Here is a 14,940-nt window from a genome sequence, read left to right as displayed (position 1 = left end):
GAGCATGTCACAATCGACCAGGACCGCCTCAATCAAAGTGGCATTGATACCCTTCGCCCGCTCGCTACTCTCTCTTTCTCTCCCGACCGGGTACTCGCGTTCTCCATTGTGGTTTTGTGCGAGACCGAAAATCTATTAGCCTCCCAATATATATATGTATATGTATATATATATATATATATATATATATATATATATATATATATATATATATATATATATATATATATATACACATATATACACATATACATATTCCCCGTGAGCAACGCATACATTCACATCACCGGCATACTGAAGAGAAAAAGCGAGGAGACACCGAGTGAATATATACAGGAACATATATATTCGCTTCTGCGGCTATATGAGAAAAAAAATACAGGATGTCCCGAAATTTGCGCATGCGGAGTGTACAGGAAGATTCTTCATACCACAAGAAGTAACTTTTTTCCTTAGCGAAAATGTCGAGAAATGTCATTATTTATAGTAACTTTTCAACTTTCAATGTAACGCGTCTTTGAAGTTAAACCTTAGATTAAGATTCTGTTTCAGTAAAGTGAACTATTTGATTTAATTAATTTATCGAAGAAGATTATTCATTTGTTCGTCCGACACTTAGCTCGCGGAAAACCCCATTTTTTCAATCGTTTGTTCTCGGATATTATTGTTCAAACGCAATTTTGGTGAAAGGAGAAGTTGCTTCTTTCGTCAAAAACTTCCTTGTATACACTCCGCATTCAGAAATTTTGGGACATCCTGTATAAACGAACTAGCAATAAACGATGCGACATATTCGACGCACACAGTGCGTTTCTCTTTAATTGCGAGATATTTCATCCCGTCGAAGTGCGCTCGCGTAGAGTTAAATATTAGCGCGTAACGACTGCACTGTGGAAAAAAGAGCGATCGATGCGTTGATATCGTGCAAACTACTCGGGATCGTCTCTGCTACTAGAACGGTAAAAATAGAGCCTTAATGGAGATTTAATCCTGTAATTTTGCGGAAGTTGTCCATTTATTTTACTCTCGTTTTGATCTACCGTGTCTGGAGAACGAACGAACGAACGAACGAGCGAGCGAACGGACGAACATGAGGGTGGCGTTCGTCACGACACGCGACCGCATCGCGGTTGCATTCACGTTACACGGCGCGGTTGTTACGACATTACTCGGGTGCGTGCGTGTCGTGTGCCGAACGAGCATTTTCGAGATTAATTCCTCTATCGTCTCACCGATCGGCCCAACCTACGAGATTGCATAATTCCTCTCTCGCCAGACAATAACTATTGTTATTTTTTCACCTCACCACCGATACTCGCCGAATCTCCGGCATGCATCAGTGCAGCTCCTCCCCTCGTAAACCGATATCGCGATATTACTATTAATGCCGGAAATTGTTTGTTTAATCTGGAAATTCTAGGATCTCATTTATGTTTATTTTGAAAAGTATTTGGAAAGTGCGGTAAAGTGTTTTAAAGAGGTCGTGAGGTTTGGTGTCGTATTTTCAGTGGCACATTAAGAGAACTACTCAACAATTTAGTATTTATCGAGCAAAATTATGTTTCCATATATAGTTATTTCATTATACAAATAATAAATGTTGAATGTTCATTGAATCTTCACCAAACTCACTTCACTTTACAATCTCCTTACGGGAACAATTATACAAAAGGACTGGATTTTTTGTCGAGATCCACGTATCGCGAGTTTTTTTCTTTTTTTTTCATTTATAACGTTGACACGTGTGATTTGTGTCGCGTTTTGCTACCGAGGCCGGTTTCGAGTATCGGCGAGCGAGAGACACGAGTTCGCGCGACATCGGGGTTAAACCCAGCCAACAGGTGCAGACGTCGGAAGCAGACTCGGAGGCGCGAAAAATAGTTACGCGCGAGCCTACCGGGCTTTGCTTGTCACCGGCGTGTAACCCATATCCCTTCTCGAATGCGGATGAAAGCTCGAGAAGCCGCCGCCGCCGGTGTATCGAAGCTCGGGGGTTGAGCACCCCTGAACACAAGATGTCCTCCTGAAGACTATCTCGGCCCGGGTCCCGCGGGAAACCTCTTCCTTCCTGCCGTTCCTATCTCAGGACACTCTATAGCCTATTCAGATACCGGGCTCACCCCGCTGCTACTCTCTCTCGCGCGCGCGTTAGCCACGCCACGGAAGAGAGACGGGCGCGCGAGTGTGGGTGTGTGCGAGGGGAGTCTATGTTACCATGGACGAGCAGCGCACCATGCGCGATGCTGGAGTACGTGGTATAAGTACGCCCCGAGTATTCGAGTACTCTTCTACCCCGGCGGAGCGTCCTCCCTTCCTCCCGCCGCCGTCGCCGCATCTCGCAGGAAACGTATTTTGCAAGCCTAAATGTCCTAGGAGTCTGGTCGCGACGGTACACGAGGCTCTATCTTATAGGCGGGTCCTTCGAGAAGGAGTTATCTGGACCCTTATTTCGCAGATCGTTGGAAACGACGATAGCGCGGGCGACAGGCTGATACGAGAGTCGTTGGCGTCTCTCTCTCTAGAAAATCGGCGCCTCTATCGTTACGTTCGTCGTCTTCATTCTCGTCGTCGGCGTCACCGTCCTCGTCGAGCCGAGTCCGGGCGATTTCGGGGAGTCGTGTGTGCGCCACGGTATCGTAAAACTCGCTCGTCACCGGCGAAATAAATGGCGCGTTTTAAGTAGATCGCCGCCACCGACGGCCGATTACCGAAGCGTCCGTTCGACGCGAAGCGATGGTCAGGCAACGATATAGACGCAACTCACCGGTCGATGATCACGGGATCGCTGGGCGTCTCGTTCCTGTTTCCGCAGCTCTTCTTGTCGCAGCATCGACTGCAAAGCAAAGGGAGCGATTTTACTGCCATTGCGCCTCGCTTGCGTACGCGTCTCGCCGTGGCGAAATTTTTATCTCCCCGAAAGGAAGAAGGAGAAAACGAACAGCCGCGAACACACAAGCTCCGTGCGTGGAGGAGTCGGAGGGATTTTTCGGGTCCGCCTAAAAAGTATCGAGTACCCATGGGACTCGGGAAGTAGGTGGCGGAAGCTAGTGGTAGTGGTGCCCGAAGTCCCATGGGTCACAATGAGTCAGCCACCCCCCGGAGAACGACCACGTCCCCGTATGCCTCGTTACGTTTATGCTATGCCGCGGGGGTGACTGCTTGTGGAGGAGGGGCACTTTTCTCAACGCAAATAACACGAGCCAACGTGTGAAATAACTCGACACCACGGTAGACGCCGATCGGAAATGTCATGCGATTAATTTTACGCGGAAACAATCGCGCGCAACGGTGATGAATGAGAGAGCGATGTTCGTTTGTCCATCTTGCAATTTCTTTAGTTTTCGCCTCCCGTACGTACCTGCACATGACCTCGTGCGTCAACAGAACACGGCACATCTCCGGATTCTTGTCCTGCCCTTCGTACATGATCGCCTGCAACAGAGAGAAAACAAGCGGGTATTAAATCCTCGATATCTTCCTCAGATAGAGCTGTGGCATTTCGCTCGCCCCGTCGAATTCAGTTAATTTGAGCCAAGAGAGAAGACAATAGCGTTCCTGATTTTGAGAAACTCTTCTTATCGCACTCAACTTTACGCACGTTGCTTTCCGAACGAGCGAGAGAATCTTTTNTTTTTTCCCGGTTTCCCCCCCCCCCCCCCCGATTCCGAAGGAAAAACGTAGCAAAGGATAATTAGCGCGAACATAGACTACACGTTGGTAATCCAGTTCGAGAGATAATTCAACCGTCGATGGGAAATATGTAACGTATTAAGCAAGCTCGTACGCGGACGCGAGTTGAGAAGGGGGGCTACTTTCCCCGCAGGACTACTAAGCCATGGGCGGCGCAGGCAAATCCGTTAAGCCTCCTTCACGACCACGCGATTGATTTTTATTTAATGACAACACGTCGTTATCCTGTATTCGTGCACTTACCGATGGGGACCTCTGCGCGGATTAACCGCGGAATAACAAAGCGCGAAGAGATAGGCTCGCTTTGATCTCAAGTAAAGAGATGGGAAAATGATTTATTTCCCGATCAAGCTCCAACGCTATTCTTATCAGAAGAAGCTCTATATATATATATATAGAGGCTGAAAAACAAATAATTACGTTTACTTGATTCTAATACTTTTTTCCCCATGTAATTCTGGGTAATAGGATAATTTATTTTGGGACAACTTTGGATAATCTAGTGAAAATCTACATCTGGCGAAATTAGTTTTATGCGAGATCGTGCGTTTTTGCGCAATTTGAGTTTCCTCCTCGTCTCCGTGAATCCGTGGTATTTCACGGTAATTTTTCCCGTTTCCGAAGATCTCTTCACGGTTTCAACATCGGAGCGTTCGATGGATCTCAATGAACGAACCACCACCTACGCGCACAATCGACGCGATTGTGCGCGCGCGCTCGCACGATTTCTACGCAATTTCGCGGCTTGCATAACGACCCGAATCGGAGTTCACGAGGAGGTACGATAAAATGTAAATATTGTGAAATACAGTGTCCCAGGGAATTCGTCGAGTTGACGGCAGCACCGCCGTCGTGCCGCTCTCTACGCGGCCGGTTAAACGTCGTTTTGTAACGGTAACGGTGGTATCAACATACCTGATTTTGGCGTTGCGGAAGTGTAGGTGCGACTTCCAGAATGGCGTCAAATATTTATGCGGACGAAATAACCGAATTGCAACGTAAACGAACCACCGTCGCGGTATACAGTATCGCGGTAGGTAGGTAAATCAGAGAGAGGGATCCCGCGTCGAAGCGGAGGAGACGTCGAGGATGGAAAATAGAGGAGCAAGAATAAACACGCAGGCAGGCAGGCAGTCAGGCTGGGCAGGCGGGAGGAAAGGGGATTGAGAGGGATCGCGCGCTCACGACGACGGAGGGGGGGGGGAGGGAAGTACATGTTCTTGGTAAGAGCAAAGGAAAGGAGTCATAGGACGTTACGTGCCGCTCGGCTATTACGACTCTTAATAGTAAAGAGACATGCGAACTTATTTGTACCGGGAATAATTAACATAAGTATGTACTTTGTACGTATTAACCTCTGTACGCGAGATAAGACCTCAGCGCGCGGCTTACTTACACCCGGCCAATTAAGCTTTTTCGTTGTAACACCGGCAGTTTTGTACACGAGAAGTGTCGCTGCGAATCGAGACTCTTTTATTACGGCCGCGCGCAAACAATGGCGAACGCGACGTAATTACTACCGTTGAGCCGGCCGCTGCCGAAATTGACGCGTTGTTCCGCGAATGCGACAAGATTTCTCGCGAAATCGACGCGATCTCCTCGAATTGAATAACATCATGTTTTAATTTTGCTAATTTTAACGAAAAATATTCAGTCCCGAGCCTCCTTATTCTCAATACGCTGATTCAATCATACAACTAATCGTGAAACTTACTTTTTGCTTCAGATCTGACGGAGCCTGCGGTTCTCCGGAGTGCAGATTCGATGGACGCCGAACCGAAGGATTCGGTTCAGGCCAAGCAGGATTGGTTCGAAGGTAGGATTATCCTAATTTTTCCCGTACATTTACGCTTAACTCTGCGTTTGCATTTAATCCTTTAATGCGATTAAAAACTGGGACAGTTGTCCGTACAAGAAACCGTTGAGTTATAAAAATCACCCGAGATTAACACGCTCTTTCATTATTCACGCTTATTTTTTTGTCAAGTCACATTTAGATTCATGTAATACACGATGCTATATTTCTTTGTTCCAGACGGGTTGCGGAACGCGGCTAATCCTGAGTCTCCCGGTCTTTTGGTGAGTCACAAAAACGAAACTTAATTCAATCGTCAAGTGATTCAACGTTTTAAGGCTGCGGATGTTTATACGATGTTCTCGAAATCAATGCGATTTACATGCGTCTTAGACTTGATATTTTTTCGATTTTATACTTCGGTATCCGCTCTTTCACCTGTTGTCCTAAAATTCACGACGAACGAGTACTTTACGTGCAGGTAAAGAAAATTGCCGATAATCAGTAGCATTTCCCGGTACTGTCGCTCACACGTCGGGACGTGTAGCAGCGAGAGAAGACCCTAATAATCCCTTCGTCGCTTTGAAGATCGTTAAAGTGCGGCCGTACGTCGAACCACGGACATTGAGGCTTCTGACGAAATCCAACGATTCGCTGTGTGTAATCGTCTTCGGTGTTACGGGACGCGCAATAATCGTCGCTTGAACATATAACGACTGTTAGGCAGGTCAGGTAGCGCGTGCGACGTGACATGCAATATTATTTGCCGAGCGATCATTACTCGAGCTTGGACGGTTTTGTTTATTCTGTGTGTACCCGCGGTATGTACGGACAATTTGTAAGCAATTACTTTTTATAACAGTCCCCCCCCCCCTTCTCTTGGGAGACTATCCCAAGAGAGAGACAAGACAAGAGAGTTTGTTTTTGCCACTCTCGGGAATATCGTTTACGAGGTCACGTGTAACAAACGCTCGAATGGATGAATTGAGCACACGCTTGCGTCTCGATTAATATAGGCTCGTTATTAATCGATTGGTAAATTCAGAAAGAAAATATCGCTCTGAAACTTCCGGTCGGCAACCGCATCGCACGCTTCAAATCGAAATGTGTTATTTTACCTGAGACTTTTCTTATACATTTCTTACCATCTTAAATAACGTCATTTAACACGTGATTAGACGTGTTAATTTATAATTTACCACGAATAAACGTTTTAAGTGACGTGACCTAAAACGGCAAGAAACGACGTAAGAAGAGCTTGAGTCAAATATATCAGTTTCAGGCGTTTATGCGTGTAAAAATAAAACACTTGGATCTGCAGCGTGGAAGCCTACATGGAATATCCCGTAGTTTTCGCGTTCGGATTCACACCTTCGCGTGCAGCGACCCCAAAAGAAATGCTACGGTCTTTCTTCAGCGGTTCAACGGATATGGCACGGTTATGTGTCGCGGGATGTCTCAAGGGTGAATGGTTGAAGTAGGCGAAGGGTGGACGGAGGCAACGACGTCAAACGGAGGGTCCTCGGGGTGCGACCAGTCAGCATGATCCCCTCGGGGGCCTATCTTCCGTTGCCTCCCGGTCCCACCAGAAGAATGTTCGGGCCCCCGCAGCTAATTCCCACGGGAATTACTTACCGAGGACTTATAGCGGAAAGTCCTTCCACAGGGTAGACCGCAGCCGATCCTAACGCGCACGGTGTGTCACGGCGCGTTCTCCAGACGAGGTGAAACTTTTCGATCGCGAAGCACCGCCGAATTTTCCCTGTGTATCGTTTCGGCGAGACGTGAAAGTGCGACTTTATCAGTTCTAACGATCTAAAAATATGCCGTTAAAACGACGGAACGTTATTAGTTGTATCGACGTCGCATCTTAAGTTTACCCGACGACGCCCGTATACACACGGGATCAACGGGGACCGGTATCGCTCGGCGGAGAGAAAGAACCGACGTGGTGCATGGTAATAAAACGACATAACGTCGTTCTCGTGTAGCCCTCGAAGATGGCGATGGTACGAGGAGGAAGGCGAGTTACCGAAGGGAGCAGATAAATTCGAAGATAGTCATTCAAATCTGCCTGTAATGATTTCCATCCCGAATCGATTCCAAAAGTCCCCTGGGAATCCCCCTTATATGGAACGGGCTGCCCCCGCAGCTTCCCGGGGTACATGTACGGCGAACAACATGCATACAGCGTCACCCTCGCCCCTCGAAGTGTGTCCACCGCCTGGGGGAACGTCGGCTTCTCTCCCTCTTTCTCTCGATCTCTTTCTCTCCTTATCTGCCCGGGATTAACTTATCTCGAACTTATTATTTCTTTAATCTACGGTTAAATACTCATATTTCAGTATTAGCTACAGGCGCTTTATGCTCGAAGCCGAGATGTCAGCTCGGCTCGATAACTTAAGCCGCGGACGCTATACGAACGCGTGTCGATTGTGCGTGAGAGAACGCGAAGGAACGTTCGGCGAATGGCGAAAAGACACGCAGTTCTTCGCATAATCGGCTGTACACATATTGGACGATGTCGATCCCCTTGGTTCGCGCATTCCGCGGTTTCTCGCGAAACATCTGNTAACAAACGGTGGGGGGGGGGGGGAGTACGCACGCATACACGCACTCACACTGACGGCCGACCATCTCCGACGTCGGATGAAGCTTAAAAGGGTTACGTACAATTTCCTGTTGTTCATTCATTTAGAATAACGGTGCCGCGCGGTTCTCCGCTCCCACCGTACACACGTCCTGTAAATGCTTTTTTATCCCCGGAACTAATTACCATTTAGCATTTTTAATCCCGCGAAAAAGCGCATTCTGGCCCTCGTTCGCCCCCCTCGCACCGGCCGGAAGTTCGTTGCCGAGCGCTTAAAAGCGTACGTTGTTAGCGCCATTCAACCGCGCTGCACAAAACTCGTTTCTTTCTCGGGGAGCAGCTCGTATTTTTCTGGAAATTTCACCGAGAAACGCACGGTTCTCAACATCCTGCGCCTTCCCCCCCTCCCCCTTCACGCTTTCTTTTCCTCTCTTTCTCTCTCTCTCTCTCTCACGACCCTCCGTCTGTCCCTCTTTTTCTCCTTCTCTCGTTCGCGTCTGGTTGTACAGGTACTTCGCCCGCTCGGAATCCAGCGAACGTTGATATAGATACCAACCTTGGCGAAGAGCGAAGAAATTGAAGAAAAGCTTAAGGGTCGGGGGGTTTCACCACGAGCTCAGCGCGCGGCCGACTCGGTGTAGCCAATTATTGCGGATTTATAACCGACCACCTGATTCGGTCTCGAGGAAAGTTGGCGCGTTTCCGAATCGCAATTTGCAAGCCGTAACTCGGCTTCGCCTGTTCGCTCGAGGAACTCACCGGGCGAAGTGAAGCGAATTCCGACGCGGATATTCGCGAATTTTCGACGTGAAAATCGGACCGGCGATCCCGACAAGTATTTACTGCTCGCACGCAAGCACGAGGCTTCTCGAGCTTTTTCGTCCGAGAATCGAATTACGCGAGCGCCGTCAAATTACGAATAACAAACTGCGAAGACTTCGAGAATAGTCGCTGAATTAATTTACGACGTCGTCCTTAAGGTAGTTATACCGCGGAGCGACGCATCAAAGGGGGCCACTCATAAATTTAGCATCTGTACTTTAACTTCGGACAAATACCACAGCTGTCACCGAATGCGATCCCGTCATATCTCCGAGTCATCGTCATCGGAGTCGTAGTTGACAGTCGCGATTCTGCGGGGAATCCGCGTGCTTGAAGTGAACGAGCTGCAACAACAGGCGGGCGATACATATACTGGCTCTAAGCGGTCCTTTTATCTTTCACGTTTTAATCACGGATAAGCTCGGGCGCGTTTGTCAATTTTCTAGAGTACAATGGACAGGGTTGAGGGGGGGATACGTCGACCTGGATTTGCTAAACACTTCGCGCGAGTTGTCGCATGTAGTGGCGCAGCACACCAACGCGACGTGAATATACATTGATTCTCCTATCTGTATCTCTCTCTCTCTCTCTTCTTCCTCCCCCTCCTCCTACGTTTCCTCCTCCTCCACCTCGCTCGGCGGAGACGCGTTCAATCGAAGCTTTGATGTATAAATTGCAGCTTTCTCGTTTTCGATCTTTCCTCCTCCGCGCCGACTCTCCCCCGTCCGACTTTCTACTCCCTTTACCGGCATGATTCCTCCATGGAACCTGGAGGGAGGGTGTCCCGGCATCTATCTATCACTTCCGCTTTTCTTTTCCTCATGGACAATCGTTCCCGAGCGCTGTCGACCCGTTTCCCTTCCTCGTGTCCTCGATCTCCTTTTTCTCGCCACTACGATAGCTTCTATAACTCGGAATTATATTACACGGGCGGAAATTCGCGCCGTGTTTACATCGCGTTTACTCGTCGTTCACGTCGCGATTAATGAACGTTGTATTGTTTCCTCCTGATCCTTCAAACGCGTGTCACACGCGGGCGGACAATTAAGTTACTTCTCGAGTCGTGTCGCTCAGTCGCGTCGCTCTTGATCTCCCTCGATATTACGGGCGACATAAAAATAAATGAATATCCCCGCGCGTATAAATCTGCGCGGTTATACACGCGTCGATTTACGCCTCACTTAATAAAACTTTGTCGTAAACGTGACTGCGCATTTTTAGATAGTGCACCCCGCGGTATCGCGGAGGGCGCGCGTTGAGAAATTATGGAACGAACGTGTGGCGTTTCATGAGTCGGTAAACAAAACGCGTCCGATGCACTTGGTGCGCGCCTCCGCACCTCCCTCACCGTCGTTCTCTAATTCATAGCGCTTCTTATTTCGCCAATTGCTTCGCAAGATAATGCACGTATCGATCTCCCTTTCCGCCCGTCTCAGCCGCTCAACCCTATGACATCCCGGATCCGATTAATAAAAGGAATGGATCGCGAATTGAGGACCGACCGGTCGGTCGGTCGGTCGGTCTCTGCCGGTGCAAGGCCGCCGCGGCTTAGTAATTTAATCAGCTAAAACTAACATCAGCTCTGTTTCCCCAACCCTCCTCCTCATCCTTCCGCCGCTTCCTTCTTCGTCCTACTGCTATCACTACTACTATTACTACTACCACCACCTCTCTTCTTACCTCCGTAACCGACCGGCCCCAAGATGATTTAATTTGCTAAAATGGTGAGCGTATCTATAGGAACTCGTTAGAAGCTCCGGGTCACGACACGAAACAAAATAATTTCGAGATGCTCGTATTTGTTCCGCAACGACGATACAATGTCGTTTGTATTTTTGACTTCCTCTTGGAGATTAATAATGTCCTCGTCCGAGTAAGCGAGGATCCACAATAGATGTAGTTAGAGTCAGATATAAGTATCAATGTCGCTTCTCTATTTATATCTGGAGTTCTAAGCGTGGTAAGCCTTTAGTCTTTTGCTCTGAGCGCTAAATTGTAACGTAATTTCTGGCAAAAAGCGCGTTTCCAGCTCTGCCAGACGTCGCAATTCCTGAGATTTAAGCGTTATCGCGACTTTTGTCGGCGCAGAAAACGTCTTTTTTTTTTATCGAGAATTACGTAACATTTTATTGCTTAGAGCAAAAAGCTAAAAGTTTAATACACCTATCGTGGATGCGGACTAATTCAACGTTTCAGCGCTCATAAAACTATCTGTTTTCTCGGAGGCGATCGATGAAGCTACGACGCGCCGAAAAACGACAAACTCGTTATCTCTCCTGTCTCTCTCTCTCTCTCTCTCTCGAGTCGTGACTCACCACACGTAACCGCGTCTGTGTCCGAGGTCTTAATTTAAGCGTTGAAAACTGCTCGTATCCGTCCGGTTATTTTATCTGAATTCTCTCCCTCTAACTTTTTACGGCACGGTCGTTTCTCTGTATGTCGTGACATTTCGTAGGTGCGAAACACACCTCTCTCGCGCACGGCTCGGCAGCCTAAAAAGCACCCTCGAACGCGCATAAAGGGCTTATCGCGCCCCGTGATCGCGCGTTGTATTTGCGTTTGCACGAAGGTTGTGATCCTCCTTTGCGCCTTATCGGCGCGCCGGGATCTACGGCCCTGCTAGTTGCGGGGGGGATCACAACACGTGGTTCGCGGGTCGCGCGCAGAGTTCGCCACGTGGCGCAGATAACAGGATGGGACAGCCGCGCGCACGGCGGTGTGCCCGCTTTCCCGGAGGGGTAAGAATCAACCCCCCGGAAAATTAAGTGCTTGTAGCAGAGATGATAACACTCCCGTTCACGTGCGCGCCCGCGTCGCTACGACGATTTCGCACGAGTCCTGCCGCCGCCGCTTCCGCGTGAAAAAAAGAAAAGAAGAAACGCCGAAAGAGAGCGAGATTCGCTCGAAGGAAGGAGACCGTCGGTAATGCTCTCCGTCTCTTCTCGATCGCGGTCGGGTGCGTTGCTGAGAGATATCGCGAATCAGAACGATATCGGGACACACGTGCTCGTAGGATCGAAGTACATGCAGACGTCCATGCGCGGACGTGGCTTTGCTTGGTTCGTGTTATAAAGGTGATTCAAATATTAGGAAATAATAATAAAAATAAAATTCAAATAAATAGGAAAGTATATTGTATTATTTTAATTAAAAGTGTATTTGATTATACAGGATATTCCATACCACGTGGACATAATTTTAGAAATAAATTCAGGAATTAGAAATCACGCGAAAAGTGTCCATATAAACACTTGTCCTGTCGTTGTTTTCGAGTTACAGACGCTTTCGTATTTTACTCGTTCTTGTTAGATTTACTTTTAACTTTGTTAAGTCACCGGACTTAACAGAATCGCAGAATTGCGAAAGAAACATTTATGAATTGTCAGCTAGATATTCTTATCGTGTGACGAAAGATATTCGTGTATGAAGGGAGCATCGCGATACTTGAACTTACTTGTTTCGTCGCGGAGTCTATGAGCCTGACGTAGATATCCTGCACCTGTCTGACACCTGAAACAGACGGAAAATTGCGACATTGAGCAAGAAATAATGAGCTCTCTTCGCTTTTCTAGCGGCTACATTAGACAAAGTACTCGCCTAGACTAAACGTACGGATTAAGAATCGAGATGATACAATGCGTTTATGCGATACGCGGATGTACGCTTCTCTCCGGGACGACGAGAAGCTCCATTAATAAGCAAGAAAGCGTTTCGCGCAGGCATTTGCAACGCTCACGAGCCGACCGATACGGAAACGTGTCTTCAAATTCTGCCGCCGAAAGGGCCCCTCCGAGAAAAACTTGCATATCGTGGTCGTATTTAAAGTCGACGGCGACGTGGTGTACACGCGCAAAGCGGGCTGGTTCTTGTTTGAACGTCGCGTATGCACAATCGTCTGCCTCTTCTTGCGTCAATCTTACTTTGAACCGATCGACATGACCGCCGCGTAACATCGCGCGACCCGATGCAAGCCGCGATAAGGAAGAGCGTCGTCTCGCGTACGTGTAATGTACGTTAATTAACACCGCGCCCTTCTTCTCTCCGCAAGAATTCGCGCTGGAAGAATTCACCGGTCGTCACGCTCACGTGAGCGGCGCCGGTTGGCTTTAAAGGTAAAGGCCGATTTCCAATTGCGCAAGATCAAAGACGCTCGTCGTCGTCGCGCGCGACGACGTGCCGCCACGTGCACGTCGTGGCAAAATTGACGAGCGTATCGGCGATTTTTATCTCTTCCGTTTATCTCGTAATTACAAGCGCGAGTCTCGCGAAGGAAACCGCGTCTCCACGGAGGGAGGGTTGTTTACCGGTTGTTTACCGGCTGATAAATCGCCCGATACGGTATCGGTACGCTATTTACCGGCGCGCGCTCTATCCGTGGATCGCAACTGTTGTTACGTACAACGATGCGCGAGGACGTGCATCTCGCCGCCGCGTTGCAAGTTTTCGAAACTGTTCCTTCCTTCCTGGGGGAGTAGCGGGTAATCCCAGGGTGTATTTCGGACAGACACCCTCGTGGCTTCCGGCTTCGCGTGCCCGGTAAGCCAGGTAATCCCGACATAAGACTCGCAGACCCCCGGCCGGCCGGCCGGGCTCACGCCGCATAACGTTATTGCGGATTACGATACTCCGGGCTCGAAACTAGCTCACAAATTACCTCGAGAAACCGTCGCGGCTTTACCGGAAGTTACGTACGCAGTCAACCGGTTTACCGTATCCGTGGCCATGTCAGGATTTGCAAATACGGGTCGACGCTAAACTGACCGAATAACTGATGCGAGCTTCCGCCGGGATATCTGGTTTTCTCCGCCGCGAGAGTTCTAATCGGTAATGATCCGACACGAAAGTAGGAAGTGGGCGCGCTTCGCTTTTGCGCGGACGTACCGCGAATCGCGATAAGGAGCAAGTGTTACGCGAAATTCGCGACGAATTGTGTGTATTTGTCTTTAAATAGCTGTATTAAGTATCTTTCGTTTCTCTTGTCGAGGAAAATCATCATCTAAAAAGTGGCGTGTTATCAGACATCTCGAAGTATCGAGACGTTGAAGCCTCTTCTTGTAATATATTGTAATGTATTGTACGAGATATTGCGATAAAATTCACCACAAAAATTTGTAATGCTGGTTTATACCGGAATTGTTATCGAGGTTGTTATGTGTGTTATAATTTTTAGCGTTGCGTAAACATGATGTACGTCACTAAAGTTTACAACACGTATACCATAGCTTCGGTCATAATTCCGGTATGGTCCAGCATTACGAGATTTTGTGGTAATTTTTACTACGATATTTCCTCCGTGTAGTTGTTATAAAAATGGGGACGTAATTTCAATGGAAATTATAACGTTTCGTGGAGTAACGGTCGTGATGTATCGTTAAATTCACCTTTGACCCTTCGCATGAAAACGAACAATGTCGTCCTACATCGCTTTCGTTCATATCGAAATTTAATTTTCTCACGACTAGTGTAAATAGCGCGCGCCTGTGTGTGTTCTAATTGCTATAGAAATGAGGACATAATTTCACTGGAAATTATAACATTTTTTGAAATAAAGGTCGCGTTGGATCATTAAATTGATCTTTGACACTTCGAGTAAAAACAAATAATGTCGTCCCATGTCGCTTTCGTTCATATCGAAATTTAATGTTCTCATGCATTAATGCATTCGATCGTCGTTAGCGGTAGCTACATCAATTAAAAAAAAAAAGAAACTACAAGGAACGTAGTTCCAGAATTTCGGCGGACCGTTTGGGACGTGTGAAATGCGTTAAATTTAACACTCAATTTTTCGGTGCGCAACAGTGGTTACACAAGGATCCAATTTTTTTTCGAAGTTGAAACATAGCGAAATAGGATTCTATCCCTCTAAATAGCATCTTGCACGAGACGTGGAAGAAAGGGTAAGCGAGAAAAAAACGTCTCTCGTAGGCCTATAACATGTTACTGTCAGAGTTAAGAGTGGGAAGGAGAAAAAAACCTATCTCTCTGCTATCTCCGCTCCAACCGCAATTCATTCCGCATCCCGGTTCGGAGGGCGGGTGGGAGG

General features: G+C 47.8%; 1 protein-coding gene across 1 annotated transcript in view; it reads right to left on the bottom strand.

Annotated features, from left to right (window-relative positions):
- LOC106750264 (transcription factor collier) overlaps positions 1-14,940 on the bottom strand; it is a 102,559-nt gene that overhangs the window by 68,542 nt on the left and 19,077 nt on the right. Inside the window, exons 4-6 of the mRNA XM_014630470.1 lie at positions 12,352-12,407; positions 3,359-3,432; positions 2,765-2,833 (exon numbers count right to left, since the gene is read on the bottom strand). Coding sequence (XP_014485956.1) covers positions 2,765-2,833; positions 3,359-3,432; positions 12,352-12,407 — 199 coding nt within the window. The remainder of the gene's footprint in view (positions 1-2,764; positions 2,834-3,358; positions 3,433-12,351; positions 12,408-14,940) is intronic.

The sequence above is a fragment of the Dinoponera quadriceps genome, unplaced genomic scaffold (genome assembly GCF_001313825.1).
Source record: "Dinoponera quadriceps isolate SergipeBrazil2010 unplaced genomic scaffold, ASM131382v1 scaffold3676, whole genome shotgun sequence".
In the NCBI taxonomy this organism is placed as follows: Eukaryota; Metazoa; Arthropoda; class Insecta; order Hymenoptera; family Formicidae; genus Dinoponera; species Dinoponera quadriceps.
The sequence above is the reverse complement of the archived record's forward strand: the minus strand, read 5'-3'. Positions and strand labels throughout refer to the sequence as shown.